Source organism: Photinus pyralis, unplaced genomic scaffold, assembly GCF_008802855.1.
Source record: "Photinus pyralis isolate 1611_PpyrPB1 unplaced genomic scaffold, Ppyr1.3 Ppyr1.4_LG1, whole genome shotgun sequence".
Classification (NCBI taxonomy): Eukaryota; Metazoa; Arthropoda; class Insecta; order Coleoptera; family Lampyridae; genus Photinus; species Photinus pyralis.
This window is the reverse complement of record NW_022170249.1, coordinates 44,057,698-44,071,887: the sequence shown is the minus strand read 5'-3', so window position 1 is coordinate 44,071,887 and position 14,190 is coordinate 44,057,698. Positions and strand designations below refer to the sequence as shown.

General features: G+C 35.1%; 2 protein-coding genes and 1 long non-coding RNA gene across 4 annotated transcripts in view; 1 reads left to right on the top strand and 2 right to left on the bottom strand.

Moving 5' to 3' along the window:
* Window positions 1–3,279, bottom strand: part of LOC116174103 (balbiani ring protein 3-like) — an 89,678-nt gene extending 86,399 nt beyond the window's left edge. For both annotated transcript variants that reach the window (XM_031491913.1, XM_031491922.1), the window contains exon 1: window positions 3,112–3,279. The gene's annotated coding sequence lies outside the window, so the exon portion shown is untranslated. The remainder of the gene's footprint in view (window positions 1–3,111) is intronic.
* Window positions 3,280–5,752: 2,473 nt separating this feature from the next.
* On the bottom strand, window positions 5,753–7,228 carry LOC116161535. The gene has a single exon (XM_031474918.1). It carries the CDS (start codon window positions 7,226–7,228, stop codon window positions 5,753–5,755), a length of 1,476 nt encoding a protein of 491 aa, XP_031330778.1.
* Window positions 7,229–12,942: 5,714 nt separating this feature from the next.
* On the top strand, window positions 12,943–13,958 carry LOC116158908. The gene is made up of 3 exons (XR_004142855.1): window positions 12,943–13,483; window positions 13,535–13,628; window positions 13,676–13,958. It is a non-coding gene; the product is annotated as an uncharacterized LOC116158908 (long non-coding RNA).
* The last annotated feature ends 232 nt before the right edge of the window (window positions 13,959–14,190 follow it).

The window sequence follows — 14,190 nt, the reverse complement described above, 5'->3', positions numbered from 1 at the left end:
TTTCACTAACAAAATAAGACGTTCCCGGAAATGCATCTTCACAAAACATCGACGTCCATAATCTCTTTCCTTTATGTAAAATCATTGGACCCATTTTTTCACCACTGGCAGATATGCAAGCTAATACTGTGGTATACTCACGCCCACTTCCACCAGTTACTCGTGAGGAGGGATCTCCTTTTCCAGTAACTACTTTTGAACACAGAGGATCATGATTAAATCCACTTTCATCACAGTTATAGATGCACTGAGGTTTGTCTTTAATTTTCAGGTCATTTATTATTATTTCCAATTTATTATAAAAGTCCATAACAATAAATGGATCATTTGCTTGTCTAGCTCTAGAGGATTCTAATAATTCTGGTTTCTTTAAAGTCAGCCTCCACCTATTTTTAAAACCGATCCACCAGTCGTGCCCAGGCATGTTATTTGTAAAACCATTGGGAATATTATTTTGAGTAACGTAATCTTTTATCAGGTTTAACACATCTTTTTTTGTCAATCCAAACCCCACTTATTCATTACTTTTATGTATTTAGAGAGTTTTTCTTCAGTCTCTTGAGGTAACTGCGTTTTTCGACCCCCAGCATTGATTATATTAATGGTGGACGTTCTAGGATTTTTGCCTTTCCAGCCCTTTAATTTTAACATTAGTGTCGATCTCGGTATTTCATATTTTTTTGCAGCACTGTAGACATTAATTTGACCGGATTGTATCTCATCTATGGCACTTTTCAAACTTTCTGCGGACCAACGTCCGCCTACGCCCCTGTTTGTCTTCCTGATGTATTTTCTTGGCATTTTCTTATGGAAAGATAAATTAAGATTAAGATCGTTACATCCAAATTGGTAGAATACACTTACTTTTAGGCTCGCTTTTAGGTAAACAAACAAAACTAAGAAATTAGATCCACGACTATAAAGTAACACACCACTCAAACTAACCTCACAATGTCCGAACTAACAGCTGATTCTGTTACTGCCACACTTTCCCATACCAGTGCTGCCACACTTACCCTGTTGTTGTTAAAACACCAGTGATGCCTAATATTTTAAACAACTGATTCACAAACTGTAAATAGGTAGTTCCGAATACACATATTGCTAGGCAACAGATGGGGCAAACATTACACATAAGCACAAATGTAGAAATTTAAGTTTCACTTGTTAAATATAAATTTGAATCAAGTGCATTGATATTGGTAGTCCATTTTATCTGCAGTGGGATTTTGCTAAGGAAAAGTTGGACATTAAACATATCAATTTTGTTACATAAATTTGTTGTTAGCTTAAGGAAATGTCCTCTCTTGTTTATGACTAGCCATTTTGGTGTTTGGGACCCTTTGTAATTTTTTTTTAGCTCTTGCCACACTTACCCCATTGCCACACTTACCCTGATTGACCCTAATAACCGTTTTACCGAAAAAAATATTTTTGTTTTTTAAATTTTTTTCAATTTTTTTGTAATAAAACCTCGCATAATTTTTGTAGGTTGTACACAGAAAAAAAAGGTCTTTCGTCTTTCTTAATAAAAAAAATAGGTTGCTATTTGAAAAAAAAATTCATGCCGTTGTGGCGCTCGAAAATTTTTTTAAAAAATCCGGCCCATTATTTTGCGTTTCCGTATGTCTAATATACATATCCAAAATTTTAACAAAATCCGTCGAGCCGTTATCTCGGAAAATTGCCAACGTACGCACGTACGGACGTACGCACATACATACCGAGATACATACAGCCGGAAACAAATTTTATTCTTTAAAAGTTGCTTAAAATGATCTAAAACGTCGACATTTGATCAAATTTTAACATGTCGACGCAAGCGCCTCGAGATGTAATCTTGGTGCTCAGGCAATAATACTGGACTTCTCTACCTTGATATATAATGTACTATTACCTAAACCCTGATAAATATAGTTATCTCCTCTTCAGTACTATTATATGTTCTGACCATCATTGTCTCCTATTGTTGCTCTACATATAGTGAATCATCCATCAACATCGTGTTTTTGGCTAATACCGAGCCTATAACGCAATCGAGACTATAAGTTTGACTTTTTTACTAAAGAAATTAGTGCACTTTTGAATATAGTGAATTATCCGTTTTCAGATCTTTGACCATCGAAACAATACATGATCCCTTTCTTTTACTACACTTGAACACAATTACTACAACACGCAATAATAAACCTATGTAAAAAAGTAGGACAATTAATACCGGAGAGAATCTCGTATGTACCCTAATTAATGATTCTTTGTATTCTGAAGTCGATGCAAAAGTGTACAAATTTCATACAAACATTTCTCAGTAGTAAATATGAAAATTTCTCGACGAAGCCTTATTCATGCAGAAAGTGGGTTAAATCCGATGTGAGATCATGTCAGTTCCTTCTTACAATTCATGAAATTTCTATTATGGTTTTTTCTAGTATCATAAAATTCTCACTTTTTATTCCAATTACGACAAAGATCAAACCAGTCCAATTAACTTAATTTATGATAATATCATCTAATCGATATTTAAAAGGACTTAATTTAGATCGGTAAACACCAAAATTAAGTCGGTTAGTTACCTCAAAATTTATGAAGTAAAATACGAGCAAATTGTAAAGTTATGTTCTTATATAACCAGTTGCAATTCGTTTCGGTTTTGTAGACACAATAAAGCAGTTTATGTTTTAAAGTATTATTTACATAGTAAGTACCAATCTCGTTGCAAATGTACGGGATTGCAGTCATTTATCCGTAATTCAAGTTTAATTGTTAAAGTTCACTGACATCAAAATCATAGCAAACTCTTTTTTTGATACAAAAACTTAGATCCGTAAGTTAGCGGTTCTTGCAGAGATCTTGCGGAAATTATTCATTACATCATTTTGATGATACAGATTAGTTTAAACAAAAGTGCAAACGATTTTTGCCTATGTAAAAGTATATGCTATGTTCGGGGCTTAGGTATATACCTTACACGAAATGCAGCACGCACTTTCCACATTACTTACTTACAGTTACAATTGGGAAAGTTGATTTAAAATTCGAACTTAATTAAATTAATTACTCTAAAGTCATTTCTGTTATTCAAAATTAAAAGGTACTCAAAAATTTGCTTACTTTTTAATGGCCAAATACAAACGACACCCTTAATCCAGTCCAACTAACACTGGGACAAATACGTTCAAGTATATCAGTAATTCAAATTGTAAAAAATTATCGTCTCTTGGAGCATCGCGTTTGAACTAACGAAGAGTAGATAGTAACTGAAGACAGCACAGCATACTGACCGACTTTCTCATAGGCGGCATTCCCGAAAGGTGAGAGCTGTGACGTCATTTCGCAGCATTACCTGATGTGAAGAGCACATATCCGGGAGCTGCGCATTTGTATTTTTTAAACCGGAAGATAGGGGGTGGGCACCGTGCGTTTTATGCCCAAATCAATTTGTTACATCAAAGTAAGGAATGCGAGACCTCAGTACTCAACATTAACTTCTTTTAAATTAACAAATTTCGTACGGCGCTTTAGTTTAATTGCAAATTAAAAAATCTCATTAAATTTTTTCCACTTTGTCGATTAAATATTTACATACGTTACATAAACGTTGAGATTTGGTATTTAAAAAGTTGGGGTTGAGACGGAAATTTGATGAAAAGCCAGATGGGTAGAGCTTTATTAATTAAAGTGGTCGAAAAGTGTCAAACTTTAGTTTAGTAGTAGTAAAGGTTTTAAATTGACTAAATTAAAAACAATCGAAATCCTAAAACCCTTATGCCTAACAACGTGTAATCATTTCTTTCGAATGTTCTTCCAATGTAAAATACCTCATCCTGTTTGCGTAACAGTGTAATTAATGACAGCCACTCCGAATATGTCGATTACAAAGCCCAAAAATAGACCGGAAATGGCATTTGACCCACTTTTTTTTGGGTTGAATTGAACTACTGGAATAATTTTAAGCTCTTGTTTCGCTCAGATATTTGTTCGATTCTGTCGCACCGTTTCAAGATGACAACGGTTCAATCCTGAAAATTATTAACGATCCTCGAGAACGTTTATAATTTTTTATTAGTGTCTGTCTGTATGTCCGTCTGTCTGTGTGTACGATAACTGTGTATGAAAATATCGGATCACGTTAAAATTGGTACGTATGTTCTTAAAAAGCTCGGCATTGTTTCTCAGCTACGTACACTAACGGGTGAAAAAGTTCCAAACCTCCAAAAAATAGTTATTTTTTATAATTCTTGTTACAAAGAACATATGAATGTTCGGTTTTCTGTGTTAGTAAATATTTCAACCCCAAGCAACTATGCAGATTAAAATTTGCACATGCGCAACCCAACTTTTGTATGTGCGCAATCCAATTTCTTTATTTGTTAAGATATTTGAATGAAATTTTGTATGTACGCACCTCAAATAAAATAAAACTAATATCAATTCAAAAAATGTATTTTACGCGCGATGCTAGGTGTGACAGAATCAACCACTTAAGGTATGTTGTAAAAATTATGAATGCCTGAAAATCTCGAGGATCGTTCAGTACCTATTCACTTGTATCGGATTTTTGAAATTTAAATTCCGAAAAAAAAATAAATGTTAAGAAAGCAAATTATTTGACATATATTGAAATCAAACCTCGAATTAAACTAAAACAACGAGCAATGTTTACCAAAAACATAACAATAACACAACAAAAAACAATAGTAATCATAAAAAGTTGTCATATTGCAGTGTTCCACCTTCAACTTTCCACATTTATTGTAAAATCTTACCAATGCCTTGGATACCACTTATATCATTTCTGACGTTGATTTGTGTCTGCTAAATTTGACATGTTCATCGCTCAATCTGTACTTGCGATTCTTTGGTACGAAGGGTTTTTTTCCACAAAAATTCTTACCCAATTCAGCGAAGTTGAACATTCGTCTATTTGTAGGGTTAAGATGCCCGCGAGAAACCAGTTATTATCTGTAAGCGCTCGTCACCACTTAGAGGGTTAATTTGTTGTAATTTTTAAGGCATTGTTTAAGAGTTAGGGGAAGGTGGGGGAATACCGCCACGATAAGTAAAAATGACCACAAAAAGTAATTGAATACAGATTTTTCTCAATTCCTTTCATCATGCCTTTAATCAACTTTACGTCTATCAGAAATAATAGCAAGTTATCCAAAATAACAATTTATTTTCTGTTTAGGTAATTTTTTTAAAAAACACTGTACATGGCGATATTACCCAAACATATGGGTAATAGCGCCATGGACATGGGGTAATACCGTCATAAGCCCAAAATGCAAGTTTATTGTGTTTGATTGTGTAAATACTCAAATTATACTTTCGGTTTTGTCAATAACATAAAAATTGATAATAATTATGCCAAATAAAGGAATAAATCATAGATATTTACGTACTTTTTATTCAAATTTTAAAAATAGTTATTGTGGTTAAATAATAAGGAAAAATGCAACAAAAAATATTACAAAAATTCGTAAATCATCATCAACGCACTTACTACTGGCAATAGTCACACACAAAGTCTTTTGCACTGTCCCATCCACTACAATCAGCATGTGCCCACTTGCCACATGCTGTGCACCTATACCATATTTCTTTGTCCTTTCCTTCACTGCAACAAATAATACAAATGTCTTTAATGCCGGTTTCACAATAATCAATTGCCGAAGGGTCCAAGTCGTCTAGCTCATCATCGTCGACAAGTTTACCTTCAACTGACTCATCTGTTGATGATTCCAATGTGATATTATTTCTTCCAGGTTTTTTTTCTTGTAGTGTTCTTTTTTTTAGCTATTTGTACTGCTTTAATTTTTTTACCATTTCCATGTTTTCCCCCTTTCTGGGCATTTTGTGTCCTCTTCTTCTCCTGTTCTTCAAATACCGCTTTCATTGGGGTACTGGTCATTATTTGAGAGTGCTGTTTTCTTCTATTGGTTGGTTTGCTAATCGTAGGTTGAGATTGTGGTATAATATCACCAAAATGATGTTTAATTTTGCTCTCTTTGCTACAAGTTGCGCTAGCATTTGAATCACTCGCAGAATTCATTGCTGATTTAGACGTTGTGGAAAAATCGCCCGGAAATAGTAGTTGTCTTGTTGCCATCTCAATCCTTGTCTTCTCTTTATTCTGTGACGTAATACCAGTCGACGTCGAAGGTTCATCTAGAATATTCCGCTCGAATTGATTGGCATTTTGATCCCCATTCTGAGAGTCAAATGAAACATCATTTTCGTTTTCAATAACATTGGGAATTTCAATGGTATTGTGTACAGCTGGCGCAAAATCCTCGTCAGTGAATCTTTCTGGATCCAGCGGGAAGATCCCTGTCGCTCTAAAACCGGAAGCAGCTTTTTCTATTGTGGCGATGCGCTGGTACGCTTTATTAAAAAGCGACGCCAGATCGTAAGGCGTAATTTTTGCCTGTTGGTTTGCTTTCATAAACAGATCGCATTCTCTATTGAATGCAGATTTTAGGGGACTGTAAAAAGCAACGTCTAGCGGCTGGAGGCGGTGGGAAGTATGAGGGGGAATTGTGACGACAGTTATGAAATTCTGTTTGCAGAAGTCATACATTCTTAACGATTTATGGCTGCAATGGTTGTCCATGACTAAAAGAACTTGATCATCTTCAGTCGGTTTGGTGTGCTTTTTGAAATGATCCAACCATGAATAAAAAATATCTTCATTGATCCACCCATTATCTGAACATTTATAGATGGCACCGTCTGGTCCTCCAGAACTTAACTGTGGACTAATTCTTTTCCGTGGGTATATAAACAACGGTGGGATATAGTTGCCAGAGGCACTAAACGCGCAGTGCACAGTGACGTTCTTTCCTCTTTCCAAACTTACTGCGACACCAACTTGTTTTTGGCCCTTAGGTCCAAGTATCATTCCAGGTTTTTGAACCGTTGTTATCCCTGTCTCGTCACAATTATATATCCGTGACGCTCCAAATTTAAATTTTGTCATGACCGCCTCAAGATTTTGAAAAAATAATTTTACATCATCTTTATTAAATCCCTCAATCCTGCTCAAACTAGTCGCCTCGGGTTTTCGTAAAGTAATCTTAGGATTTCTTTTTAAGAAACCTTGAAGCCAATCGAAGCCTGCTATTTTCGTTTCTGTATTAAATCGGTGCTGGATTTCATTTTTCTCGGCATATTGGAACGCAAGTCGACGCAATTCCACAGCTGTAATACCGTAAAACCGTTTTGCCATTGACAAAACATTCTGCTATTTCACGTTCCATTTCTTGGGTGAAAATTGGCTTTCTTCCTAAATTTTCTTTGTCGTTTATTTCCAATTTTAGGTAATTTCTTAATGTTGTTCGCGGAATTTCCATAATTTCTGATACTTTTTTTACTGATTGTCCAGAATTAACTGCCGCGATTGCTTTTTGTAATTGGTCTGTAGACCATTTCGCTCTTTCCGACTTTCTTTTCCTAGTTCTTGGCATTGCGGTACTGAAAAGGACAAGGATCTTTTATGATACAGAATAAATTGATTTTTTATTAAAGCGGAATCATTCAATTCTTAATTAGGTACGTTTTAAATATCTTCAAATGGAGTTTCTCCAAGTAAATCTGTTTGAAATTAATATTTTTTATGATATAGAATCGGTCGGAGGAAATACCGCCATGGCGATTTTACCCCATTCGTTTATGGCGGTATTATCCCATCGGGTCGTTGACACGTTAAAAAAATTCCTAACCCAACCACACATTCAACACCCGAGGACACACCCATCACATCTACACATCTCAATTTACAGAAAAAATCCTATAACCCTTCAATAACATTATATTTGTAGTACTTACGTTCTATTTTTCGAATCGTAAAAACTATAAGCAACCTTTGAAAAAACAATATTGCACTATCACATGTGAACGTATACAGTTAGCGATTTAAAACTTCTTCCCGCAGTTCGTACTGTTGGCCAATAGATGTTGCTCCTAGTACGACGAACCTAATACAAGGAATTCTTTTTACAATGGGTATGGCGGTATTGCCCCCTATGGCGATATTCCCCCACTTTCCCCTAAACAAAATTTCTCAAAATGCTTCTAGCGTTGAGTGAAGGAATCGAGCTTCTAGGTAGTTCTTGAATAGTTAAAGATTCTTTCGATATATTCGTATTCTTTTGATTTTCCTTTTGTTCTTCGCTTGTACCTTATTCTGCTATTAAATTACATAGATCCTTAACATTCTACTATTTCTTCGGATTCTTTTAATTAAACAAATTCTTCAAGTTCTTATTAAGTAGCGAAAGAATTTCGATTGAGTATTACTTTATGAGAGCATAACGTATGTCGGGAGGTACATCATACAGATCTTCAAGATACGTATACACCGCATTATTTACCTATATTTCTCAAAAAATAATTTTTTATTATACCTGAATCACAATCTCCGTTTTAAACACTCAAATGCGTGCGAAAAAGGGCCTTTAAAACACACGTGCTTTAAAGTTGCTAAGTAACGATACTTCAAGTATGACTTTTGAAACTGTCATCTGGATGAAATAAAAAATCCTCTTAGGTCGCTTTCTGTAAATGCAGAACATTTCTTTGACTTTTGTACCTATCCTTTGGTTGAAGCTTTCACAAACGCGCGTAATTTAGGGTATGCTTCCAAATCTGTTCCACTTTTTAATCGCAGCATTGCTTTAAAGTTTTGAATGAATGCACCAAAATATAGAAGATTTAAATACCTTTGACATTTCCTTCATATATGCCAGCATTATGGATGCATTTAAGACTGTATTCGTAAGTAACTTCCTATTCATCCATGGAAACAACTTTTCATATTCTTTATAATAGGCTTTACTGAAGTTGGATTTTACACCTTTGTTTAGATTTTACAACAATCGATTTAATGGACGGTGTATTATCTTTTTCAACGGAAATCGTTTAATTCACAAAGACGATGATTTTTATAAGCAAACGTCAAGTGACATTTCCGTGGCAATCGTGAAATTACGAACACCCAGCCCACTTAATTAGACATGTATTCGAGTATAACGTCAATATGACTTCATTGTATTTCCTATTTTTAAATTATACTGCAGGTATAATAAAAAATACTATAAGATACACGTGTATAATTGGTCTTTAAAGCACTTGCAACGTTAAAGGCACTCCGCTTTGCGTCGTGCCCTTAAACTCGTTGCGCGTGCTTTAAAGACTTGATTATACACTTGTATCTTAATATACTATTCATTCATGTATACCTATTATAGTCAATTTATTTATTACTCATTACGTATTCTAAGTAGAAGGAATAAGATAAATTCATTTAAAATAGCCAGATAATAATGTGGCATACCTACTTAAGTAAAAAAAATGACAGAATCGCGAATTTCCTTAATGGAAATAGGGGGGACACCTCAAATTATTTCGTGGGAACCCTACCAGAAGTGATAAACCGAAAGTAATGCATACTTATAGATAACCAGAGACTTGCTATACCTAGATAACGCACTGTAGCGTCTATATCGTTCGGAGGAGATAACAAGATTAGTGCTCTATAAAAAATGTTATAAATGAACAGTGCTACACATTGATACTAAATATGACAGGAAGTGGTTAAGTTAAATATAACCGGAAGTAAGATCATTTTGTTGGAATTGTCGTCCATCGTCGTAGATTACGAAGTAGATGTTAGTATGATTGTTTTGTAATGATTGGATCTACACTTGGCATAAAGCATGACCGGAAGCTAAATTCCGTGCAACCGGAAGTTTGGGAATTGCATGATATTAAGCAAATGGTAAAATTTTTACGACTTTTGGTATATTACAAGATAGCGAGAAACTTTTTACACAGACTTGTTTACGCTAACGCGCCTACTTACCCATCTCTGCAAAGTATAACTTTGTTCAATCGACATACGGAATGCTTTACTCTTCTGCTATATGATAGTTCAAACGATACAAAGTGTTGAAATTGAAAAATATGGCAGACAAATGTGTAAATTACTTCATCACGTGCCAGAATAGGGCCCCACCGCGGTCCAATTTGAGGTGGCTCCTTATCTGGAATTGTTCTCCATGGTCTGGAATACATCTCTACCAAATTTCATGCTTTCTTCACATGCCAGAGGACTTTGGCGCTGTACTAAGAGGGAAGTTATTACCTGTCCCAATAGGAATTTACAATCGAGTCACACTCTTAGAAAGGTATTTATAAGCAAAGTCGTATTATCCATACGTCATTTCCCGTCTTATCTTACAAACCGAGAAGCTATATAAGAGCACGCCACACACTGAGAAAGCAGCATTCTTCATCAAACAACAGCAAATTTCGAATCTATGTCAGTTTGCGCAAGATTTACATCCGGTCACTTTCCGATGGGAAAATTGGGCATTTATCTTTAGCACACGATAATCCGAAAAAGGCATTTCCGGTTGACAAAAAGATCAGAACAATTTTGTAAGACCGAAATAGCTTTAAAATTTTGCAGTTTGATCAATGAGGGCGAGTTAATCAAGCAAATTCATGAAAAAAGACACTTTCAACACGTCTTGTACACGAAAATTTTTTGCATAATGATTTCTAATAACCTATCACCGAATAATCAGCCCCGTGACGTACCACTAAGGTTAAACTTAATGTGCGGGTTATATCTAGAAAACGTTATTTTTCCCATACTAAATTACGCAAAATAACGTTTTTTGAATAGTGATCAAATTACCGGACTTTTTTGACGATTAATACACTCCATTAATGTACGACCAATCTTGGTGATTGTTTCAAATTGTAACCAATCAGAAGATTTTTTAAGTGATTAAAAGCTAGGTAGCTTTTTATCAACGATAAAAATGCGTGTATATAGGAATGCGTAAAATATATAGTGGTTGTGAAATTTACTGTCTTGTATTAATCTGCCTAAAATACCCTCGATCTTGTTTTAAATCAGGATAATTTTTTTTTTAATATAGGTACTCAAATTTTTTGCCTCCTGGAAAAACTTGCAATAAAACTTTCGTGTAAAAATAAAATTATCCGATTAAAAATCAAGCTCTTGTGTATCTACCCCCGAAAAATCCTATGGAAAGTGTGAAACTTTTATTCACGATTTATATTATGCGCCTCCATGACGTTTAGTCCTATCTATATGCGTATGCACAATAGCATCAATTTTTTAGTGACAGTAAATCGCGAATGTCAATTATATTATTCAATTATGGGATATTAAAGATCACTATACAAAAAATTTCGTATACAACGCATTTTGAAAGTGTCTTTTTTCATGAATTTGTAGTTTGATTAATGAGGGCGAAAAAAGTACCACTTTCAAAACTAGTTCTACGTACAAATAACTATTTTTGGCAGACAACCTGCACGTTAAGTTTGACGTTTCTAATAATAATTCTAATTATCATTCATATTCGCGATATACTGTCACTCAAAAACATCAGTTTATTGTCCATAGGTAGGACTAAATTCCATGGAAACGCATAGTAAAAATCGTGAAAAAAAAAATATTTTTTCTACAACTGTCAAAAAAACCTGTCATTTTCTGACGGATTTCGAAACGCGAAGTACTAGATTTTTAAACGGTTAATTAATAAGTAAGGTTGCTCTTGACAACGTGCGCGAAATCGTCAACAGTGAAAAAAAGTATTTCGCGCACGGGACAAAGTTAAACTTAAACAGCAATTTAATTAACAATCGGTTCAGTTGTAGAAAAAATATTGTATATAACGCTAGCGCGAAGTTATTTCGCGCATTTGACTGATATTTTAACTCGGCTTCGCCTCGTCAAAATACCTTCAGTCTCAATGCGCGAAATTAAACTTCGCGCTCTTGTTNCATCCTTCGGTTACATTAAAAAAGAAACAGCCTTCGGTAACACAAAAAAAAGAACAGAGCAGTCTAAGAAAAGAAATTGCGTCGCATCTGCCGTGTGCCGTTATAGTACCTAAGTGTTCAAATAAGTCCCCGCCAGTAGCAATCGTGTAATGCAATCGGTTTTCAAATTCTGCAGTCACAGACATGAGATGGGTATGAGTGATACCCGCAGAACATTCACGGATGGCATCTTCCAAAGCAGGAGCGTCAAAATTGTGACAGGAATTATCCAATGAGTAATGACAAGCAGTGACGAATCCTAGTACCATCGCTAACTCGTTGACCAATGCTGCGTCGAAACCTGCATTCCTATATAAGTGTACGCCGTATTGTAATTCATATTTGCACGCAGCTAACGGCGTTTTCGTATGCTGCGGCGAATGTCGGGTAACCTTGTATAACATTTTTTGACAAAAAAATTAGTTCTCGATCTAAACAGGGATTTTTATGAAGGTAAAATGATCCGAAATCGGGGAGAAAAATAATAACGATGGAATTTTCCGTGGGCGAAATCCCGAGGGTTGAAAGGAGTGGAAAGTGGTACTTGGAAATGTGTTGCAAAACTATTAATTTTAGGCGAAAATGACAATAATTAAAAACTGCTCTATTTGTATCCCTTATCCCTTACAACCTGCGGAATACTTCCCAAACATTACATTTTTTGCTTCGGCATTCTTTGCAATGTCTTTTTAACACAAGTTATAAAATCATAATAATAAAACCAATAGACTTAATAATATGGCCCTGATGATCTTGCATACCTTTTCTTTGCTGAACTTTGTATCTTGCCTTTAGTCGCGGGCCAATCTATAGTCTTGCTTTTAACATAATAAATGCCTACTTTTTTTGCAGCAGATATGAGAAAGCCGATGGTTTAAGTATGCGATATTTATTGACTGATTTTAATGTAACCACAAGCATTGATAAAGTATATAATCAAAGCCACAAGTAAATACCTACTCGAAAATGTTACACACACAATTTACCTGTCTTCTGATGTTCGTATTGCCTAACACAATTCCAGTAGTTGTACCTGTATTGGTTTTATTCTCCACCGTCGTCGAAGTTAGAATAGTATATTCTATAACGAGTATGGAATAGAGTGTATTCCGCGCGAGTGGAAAGTTCGTCACACGAGCCGAAGGCGAGTGTGACGGTTCCACGAGCGTTGAATACCTATTCCTTACAAGTAATAGACATAATTTTTTCTACTACTACGACGAATTTTTGCAAAATATGTATAAAACAAGCAGGGTTAACGATAGACAATTCACACATTAGTAGGTACGTCTATGTACGGTGGGTTGGTATAGCAGATCCCTGTGGCATATTTGACAGATTCTAAATGGCTGTATAAACAATTTTCTCGACAATTTCTCTTCGCTGAATATTATCCCAGGGAAGGGATACTAACTTTTCTGTGATATTAATTACAAATGTGCACATTTGTTGAATGTGTCCTGTCCTGCGCAGTGTATGAATCGGCGTGGATCATTTAGATTTAGATAAACGTATTCGATGTGTGCGACCGGTATGTAATTCATGATGTGCATTCAAATACAAAATGCTACAAAGAGGACGTTATGGACGCAAATCAGAAATAAACTCGAAAAATTTGTATGTAAGTATATCTACGAGTGTAGGTAACATTTTAGTGAGCATTATATTTTAGGTTAGTTTTAAAACTTCCTGGAGGAAATGTGTTCTCGATGACCAACAATGTTAACTGTTTGGATCTGGATGTTCTTTTTGTATAGTGCAGTGAGGTATATTAATTCATTGTAGCAATATGCAACTTGATGTTTGGTTGTAGGTATACCAACGTGGGTCCCCCGTAATTGTAAACTTTCGTTGTACGTTAGTTTTCGTATTGGGTATTCTAATTACAGTTCCACCTAAGTCTTGTATGTGGTCGATTTTTATGTTCCACGAACACGATTCGTGCTTACGACAAGCACCACTAATGCCAACTATAAGAGCATCCTTTAAATGTAAAATAGATATGATGTAACGAGTAACGATTTGAATGTGTAATGTTATAGTAAATATAAACTGTTGAGGGGGCTTTTTGAATAAACATTTTTACTTTGCTCGTTGATAGAATTTTTGACTTTTTGAGCCGCTGGAATGCGTTTTTAAGGCCTGCAACTTAGCATGCATAGCTGCTTATATCTACATTAATTGTTCAAAAGTATCGTAGACCGCACCATGGAATACGTTTTCCACAATGTGAATGCTTTAACTTCCTGTGATAGTTCGCTAAAGTAAATTAGCACTAGGTTCTCTGAAAATGAGTTGGTTTTTTTCTTGATCCTCCACTCCAAAAAT

Bases quoted from the DNA above. Each gene is read 5' to 3' on its own strand.
- LOC116161535 (XM_031474918.1), bottom strand. From the start codon at position 7,228: ATGGCAAAACGGTTTTACGGTATTACAGCTGTGGAATTGCGTCGACTT.